The 7,689-nt window shown below is 45.5% G+C and overlaps 2 protein-coding genes across 2 annotated transcripts in view; one reads left to right on the top strand and one right to left on the bottom strand.

Annotated features, from left to right (window-relative positions):
• Positions 1–3,992, top strand: part of cacna1aa (calcium channel, voltage-dependent, P/Q type, alpha 1A subunit, a) — a 61,935-nt gene extending 57,943 nt beyond the window's left edge. The window contains exon 44 of the mRNA XM_035655078.1: positions 17–3,992. Coding sequence (XP_035510971.1) covers positions 17–386 — 370 coding nt within the window. The 3' untranslated portion in view covers positions 387–3,992. The remainder of the gene's footprint in view (positions 1–16) is intronic.
• Positions 3,993–6,369: 2,377 nt separating this feature from the next.
• ier2a (immediate early response 2a) lies at positions 6,370–7,522 on the bottom strand. The gene has a single exon (XM_035655714.1). It carries the CDS (start codon positions 7,392–7,394, stop codon positions 6,846–6,848), a length of 549 nt encoding a protein of 182 aa, XP_035511607.1. The 5' UTR covers positions 7,395–7,522; the 3' UTR covers positions 6,370–6,845.
• Between the last annotated feature and the right edge of the window lie 167 nt (positions 7,523–7,689).

Below are 7,689 nucleotides of genomic sequence, written 5' to 3'. Positions count from 1 at the left end.
ATGCACTGGCCAACCCCCCACTGCCGCCTCCCCCGCAACCACAGCCACATAACCCCCATCCTCTCCCTCCACCCCAGCAACACCCTGTAAACAACCCCCACCCTCATCCACAGTCCCACCCGCAGCCCAGTCGCACCTCACCGAGGACTGCCCGCCATGCGCCCCCGCCCACCACTGCCCTGACTGGGCCTGTACAGGGCCAGATGCAGTCTGCTTCCCAGCGCCGCCTACCCAATGGCTACCGCTCTTCATCACCTTCCACACATCTCCATGGACCCTCACATACTGGACCTCACAAGGTCCCCCCTCCAGCTGGGCATCCTCGGGGTCCCCGCAAGGGCCTGCATGAACCCTACAGCGAGACGGAGGACGACGACTGGTGCTAGCCTCTGGGGATGGGGGAGGGGCGTAAAGGAGGAAAAAGAATTGATACATGGACCGAAAGATGAAGATAGGAAGCTCTGAGCCAGAGCACTGACTGCCAAGGGAAACCGTGATTCTTTCGTTCTCGTCTGTTCAATTTTTTCCTCTCCTCCACTGCTTGGCATGTCCCAGGGAAGGTGGGCAAGATGAGGGGGACAGGTGTCAGGATGAAGGGATGGAACAAGAATGCTGAGGCAGGATCTGGAGAAACAAGTGGTGGCGGTAACAAACCACCTCCACGTTCTGCTTGCATTGTTGTTGCATTCATCTCTTGATGCCAGATAAGACCAACCTCAAACTGCAGTTTTTAAGGATGCAAGCAGGAGGGGTGACGGACACTAGTCTTTGCGTGTCTTAAATTATGCCTCTGGCAATGAGCTACAGCCACTTACAAGATGTCAAGAGTTGCGACTCGACAAAAGACACTTTACAGTCAGAGACAAAAGAACGACCACTGTTTTTCTTGTTTTTTTTTTTGCTTCTCAGCGCTAACTTCAGTTAAGTTAGCGGCAAAAAGAATCAAATCCAACCCTCCCAGCCACCAGTCGAATATTGATGAGTTTTATCATCTGTGTTTTTAAATAAGAACAAAACTGACAGTGAGCCCTCCACCTGTATGAGGTGAGATGGCTAAGTGGGTGGGAGAGTTGGGGAGTGTTGCATGGGGTTGACAAGTCCCTCGGTCAAAATCTAGGACGGGACGGGTGTGTTGGGGATGTTTACCCCTGTCCCTGGAAAACACCCTCCTCCCAGAAACAAACAATTTAACCAACCTCAACCTATGACCTATGAGAGAAGAAAAACAAAAAAGTGGAGATGGGTTTCAGAAAGAAAAAAACAAACAAACCAGTAACTGTTTTCTGCAGTATTTCTTCTTCTATTCCTGCTTCTTCTTCCTCCTTCTCTTCTACTTCTTCAAAACATTGAAGCTTGAATCTTCTGTTGCACCCCACACAGCTTCGTTTTTCAGACTTGCGGAGTTGTACACCCTGTGGAATCCTGCATGAATGATACAAAAAATAATAATAATAGCAACAATGAGAATCTACTGTATGCGGGGGGAAACTTTACTTGGTCATTTCTGTTGTGGTCTTTGGGGTTTCTCTCTTTTTAGTAAGAATGCCTTTCTGTTTCTCTTTCTCTCTCTCCTCTGTATGACATTCCTCTCTCTGTACCTTCGTTGGCACTAAAATCAAGTGACAGAAGGCTATAGGGAGATTGGACAGTTACTGTATCTATATCTAGAAGGAACAAAATGATTACTTTTTGCTTGCTTGTATGTTCTGTGCCAGATGCCTGCCACTGATACAGCTGGAATTGCACATATTTTTGTGGAAGTAACTTTTTGTAACTATGGTGATAATCCTAAAAATGATGGGAAGCAGGGTAAAGCTGGATGAAACATGGTGGTGTCCCTATTGGTGAATGAGTCCGACAAATCAGTAACATCTCAAAGTCTTCCAGGGTTTGGGGTTAAAACAGAGACACCGGAGAGAAAGAGATGAATAGAAAGTTGGAAAAAGGAGAGAAACTCTTCATCCTTGTTTTCTTTGTTATAGACCATAATAATGGATACCCAGATGACTATAATAATAACTAATAATGATCACGACGATCTTGATAATGAGACAGATTCTCCACTTTTGGTCCTATATTCTGTTCTGTATGTTCGTTTTATTTTGAGCTCAGCTTATCATTTTTCCAACCCTGAGGTGGAGCTCTAACCCACAGATTGCATTGTGGGAGTATGAGTCTGCAGGAGGGCAAACATGAGTCAGAGATTTCCCCCCAAAAAAGCAGCCAATAAATCTGCCTTTCTTCTAGACATTGGGTGAATTTGATTGAAATTTGACTGATCAGAAGCAGTTCTCCACAGGTTTCTTCGTTGAAATGGATGAGTCTATTCTCCTGCAGACGCTAAAACAGAGTTCCACCACCACTTGTGACCTTCCGGTGGCGCTGTATGACAAAACAGTGCCCCCTCTAGTTTTTGTACCTCTCCCTTTACTCCACTTCTAATTCAGAGTTGTTACATGGTACCAGTGCACCAAGAATACAAGTTTAGCTCATTCTCTCACTTGTAGACCACCTCGTCTGTGTTCACCACGTGTAAATACAGGCGACGGTCACACAGTTCACACGGGTTGGAGAAAAGATGCGTGGGCCTTTGTCGTGGTCCTGGAAAACATCCATGTTCTGTGTGTATCACTCCTATATATCTTTAATTTCTTTCTGCGTGTTTTCTCTGTGTGCCTCAAACTAACACTCGTCACTAACGCACACCACTGTCAGCCCCAACATTAGTGTGATTATGTTACTTATTTATTTGACCTGCGTTTTTAACCTGGAGGCCTATCACATGTTGACCAGAGAATGCACCGAAAAAATAGAAAAGAAAAAAAACTGCCTATTAGTGTCTTTCCAACCTCAGTGGAATGTCACAGACAAGTATTTTTTCACATCACTACACTTAAAATCAGAAAGCACACTAGGTATGTAGCTCCTGGTTGTGGTGTGTGCGTGTGTGTGTAGGTGGGTATTTGCGTGTGTGTGTACATGGATGAGTGTGTTTGGATAAATTTTTAGCGATTTTGTTTTGTTCGTGCTTGCTTTGCTTTTTATTCTTTGTCTCCAGAAAATCATTTTTAAATCTTAAAATGTTTTGGTCAGATCATTGTAAACAATCTTCGACTATGTGTGCATGTGCGTGAGTGAGTGTGTGTGTGTGTGTGTGCGATATCAGTAACCCCTGAATGAAACATGCAAAGCCCCAAACATTCACCATCCATCTTTGTGTCTATGCTGCAGTGAAATCCACTAACACGCTGATTAACCACACAAATTCTTCAAAAAGCAATGTAAAGCCGCTACTGAGAAAAGAAAAAAAGTTTTTTTAAGTACAAAAGATTAAAAAAAAAAGGAAAAAATATCTAGTTCCAGAAATGCATGTGCTATGTGCATGCCACACCGTGGGTTAACAGTCATCTTCAGGACATAAAAGAAAAAGCAGATTAATGAATTCAGAGGAATAAAAAAAAAGATATATAAATAGATAGATGTTTTTAAAAAGCAACGTTTCCTTTTTTCCTTCTATTTTTGAGAACAAAAAAGGTTAAAAACTTCCAAAAAAAAAAACGTCTAAAGAATAAAAACACAAAAGAGACTTTGGTGAGAGTTGGTCTCGTTTGTTTTCTTCTTGTTACATGGGGTTGAGGCACAACACAACCATGTTCAGGACACCACAAAAAAGAACTGTTTTTAATGAAAAAAAAAGATGTATACAAAGAAAAGAAAGTACAGTTCAGAAGACGGTGTATTCTCCCTTCTACTTTTTGTGGGGGTCAGGGGGTGCAGGAGCTAGCCAAATCTGATGATGTACTCATTATGACTGGCTGTGAAACCTTTTGATCTCTCACTCACTCCCTCTTTTTCTCTCTCTCTCTCTAACTCTGTCTCTCTCACACTCTTTATCTGTCGCACTCTCAACCTGTCTCACCGCTATTTCTACCAGTGCATTTTGTAATTCCAAACAGAACTCTTCCTAAAGAATAAAATCCAGAGAGAATGCACACCGCTTTGCCTCATTTCTTGTCCACGTTCTTGTCTTTTTTTTACCTGTATGTGTGTCGTGGCGTGTGTGTGGCTCGTGTTTTGGCTCAAAGGGGCCCTGTGGAGTTCTCTTTCTGTAAAGTTCTGTTTACATTCAGCGCAATGTGTTAATCATTGAGTCCTAAGAAACGGGCTGAATTAATTTCCTTCCTCATGAAACATTTGCAAAGTCAATTTAAAAAAACTAAAACATTTTGAAACGTGCATTGTTCCCACCCACGTTTACTAGCATGCAGTCTTCTTCTCGGCCTTTGCTGGCACTTTGCTGCGTCTCATGATGAATTAGCGATCAGTGGAATAGTGCGGAAGCATTGGCAGGAATGTGCATCGCTGAGGCCCCACTCACAAAAAACCCCTGCTCCATTGCACTGCTGTAGTTCAAAAACTTTATAAAGCTGTATTGATTAGTTTTTTTGGCCACTGTGGGACGGTTGTAAACCAAAACATTGCACGTGTTGCATGTGTTAACAGTTGATTGTGCATCCAGTAGACACAGAGTAGCTTTATCATTCACCTGGAATCATGTTTCCGTCCACCTGGAGAATGTAAATCCAGTATTAACTCCCTTTTAGCTGCCTGCTGTGGCTGCAAACAGTGTCGATGAGAGCGGTGACACTGAACTGAACGGTGCATCCGAGAGCTGTAAAACCAAAACAATGAGCTGTAAGATGCTAAAACCCGCTGTAGACCTGAGAGGAACTGCAGTCGGGTGATAATTCTCTGTGAGTTGTGCGACACCGTGTATTTCATCCATTGATAGTATAAAAATATGCATCAGTGAAGCTTTAAAGGTCCAGTGTGTAGGGTTCAGTGGCATCTAGCAGTGGAAGTACATATTGCAACTAACTAACGCTGCTTGTGCATTCACCATGGCACTTCAACTGTATCTGTAGATAAACCTCACCCTGAGATAACGAAAACACGAATCCTATATTAGGTAATTATACACTAATGAAAACATACCTATGAATATTATGTTCCATTTCTGCCAATACATCCTCCTGAATGAACCTTTAAGGTAACAAACCTAAAGGGCTGATGAGGGAACAGGGATCTAAACTGCACTTAGTGAATCCAGCTCATATCCATTACAATGTGTTTGCTCTGTTTCCTTAAACCCTAGCAGGTTTGAAAAACACCAAATATCCATTTGAAAGGGAGACCCACCTAATGCTTAGTCATGCAGAGAACATGGATGTGTCAGCATATTCGTTCACAATGAGTATGTGGGGGTGAGAGAGACCAAAGGGGGAAGAGAGCAAAGAAAGAGTTTGAGTGATCGGAATAGACGCGCGGGAGAAGGCGAACGAGTGTGTGTGTGTTTGTATAATGTGTATGACGTGTGTATTTTCACAGGCATGTCCAGACGGTTCCGGCCACCCCTCCCAGCCCCTGTGTACACAGACAGGGTGCTCTGGTTTCAGCCGGAAGAATAAGCAGCACAGTTGGGGCCTCACGGGGGCTCACACAGGCACTTCCCCCCACATTCCTTCTTCTGTGTTTTCCTGGGTTAACCCCCTCCCCCCCTCCAAGACACCGGTGAATCCCCAAACATTGCATTACAAAACTTACAGCCTACTTCAGTATTTAAGTACATAAAAACTCTATTTTAGTTTATCAAATATAGACATTTGAAAAACTTTACTTACTAATCAATTAATGTGAATGCTGTGAGTTTTTTGGGGGTGGGGGGGAACCTCTTGTGCTACAGGTGCAGAATGACTGTGCCACTTAAACGCACTGTTGTTTAAGATTCAACTTTACTCCAATTAAAATGAGCAATACAGTCCTCTTTAAACCCCAGAACACCCTTATCTACCACACTCAGTGTGTTTGTAAAGGAATGATTATTACCCACACTTAAAAATGTTAACTTAACCTTTTGCACCCTGATTGCTGGACCCGAATGACCAATATCACTACAGCATTCAGACCACAGTAAAACACTTACTGAGGAGCCAGTGTGGACCCTTTATTGTTCTCAGTGTATGGTCGGTCTATGGCTTTACAGCCTCCCCCCCTCCATTCACCCTCACTCTTTGGACCATGGTCTCCTGAATTGTCCCTGCTTTTGTCCTGCAAATCAGTGTGTATTTTGTGTGTGGGGGTGTGAAGTTGTGGGGGAAGGAAGCAAACTCCTTCACACCCAACCAGCTTCCTGTCACACTCAAAACACACCCACATACCACTTTCATACTAATTTTCTTGCGCAAATCCCACACTAAAATACCAGCCATATGTATATACACACACACACACACCTCACTACACATGTAGCACTTGATGCTATCTCTCTTGCATATTTAGTTCCTGTCATAAACAACACATCACACCGAATTAAGTACAAAACATGTTTAATAAATACTGAGGTAGTTGTAGACATTGGATATTTTACATTACATCAACATATCTGCACACTCTTCAGTCAGGACTGTGGTCCTCCATAAGTCTCAACAGTCACAACATATGTTATATTTGCTGAGCAGATCCTGCTCCCTGAACAGGCACACTTGTGTAAATGTTGAACCAGTTCGTGTAGTTCCGCTTTTTGGCCGGAGTCAGTCCCCGTAGAGGTCTCAGGCCCCAACAACTAGGCCAAAAGTCACCCGCCGGGCTGTGTGTCTCTGTGTCTCTCTGTAACAAGCACAGGCTTGTTCAGAGTCATACGTGGGGACCCGAACTATCCCCGGGCCTTCGTCCCAAACGACCCCCCCCCCCCCCCCCCCGGGGACAAACGAGGCCCACTTGTGTGGCGCGTTCAGGCTCCCAGACCGTGTCGAAAAAAGTTCATAGCCTTTAATCTTCACCGGCTTTCAACACGCTGCAATGGCCCTCTGTAGAGGCAGGGGGGGTGGGGGTGCTCCCAGTTCACTGCCACAGTTCACGTAGTCCAGCAGAACCGAGTTCACTATGAGCTGCGGGCCGCAGTTCGCCTGCTCAAGTTTTGCCTTCTTGCAGGGGAGAAAGTCTGGCTCGACGGCCGCCTTGCCCCGTCTTTTCCTCGAGTGTTGCGCCGGCCCGCTCGGACACATATTCTCCTTGTTGTCGAGCTCCGTGGGGGGACCTCCGACCTCCTCTCGGGGTAAAGTCCGAGGCTGTCCGGCGGTAGGTGAAGCGGGACCCTGGAGCTCCACATGAGGCTCTGTGGTAACTTCCGCCGCGGCGTGTTGTTGTAGTTCATATCCCGGTGCGACGCTTTCCGCCGTCGCCTGGGCCTCATGGTACAGGTCCCGGGCGGATTTCATCACCAGAGTCAAAAGGAGGCTCCGGTGGAGACGGAGACCCCCTCGCTGGGTGCGGGAGCTGTACAGTTTCCCCAAAGCCACGACCATGATCCTCTTGGCCTCAGCGCTGACCTCCATGTCACTACTTGTGTTTGAAAACGAGTCCAAGACAAACAAACCAGCAGAGGTGAAGGTGAGTGGATTCAGTGTCTCCCCGCTGACTTCCCACAGACACACTACGGGACGGCTCGGCTGCAGGACCACTACTTATCACCTCGTTGACGTCACTCACTCAGCGTCATACGACCGAGCCCCGCCCACCGGCCTCGCACCAAACAGCCCTGCAGCAACTGGTTCGCCGACTGTGGCTATTTTAATCTACCTGTGTGTGTGTGTGTGTGTGTGTGTGTGTGTGTGTGTCTCTATCAAGATG

The sequence above is a fragment of the Morone saxatilis genome, unplaced genomic scaffold (genome assembly GCF_004916995.1).
Source record: "Morone saxatilis isolate NCDOM2014 unplaced genomic scaffold, NCSU_SB_2.0 Contig14, whole genome shotgun sequence".
Classification (NCBI taxonomy): domain Eukaryota; kingdom Metazoa; phylum Chordata; class Actinopteri; family Moronidae; genus Morone; species Morone saxatilis.
The sequence above is the reverse complement of the archived record's forward strand: the minus strand, read 5'-3'. Positions and strand labels throughout refer to the sequence as shown.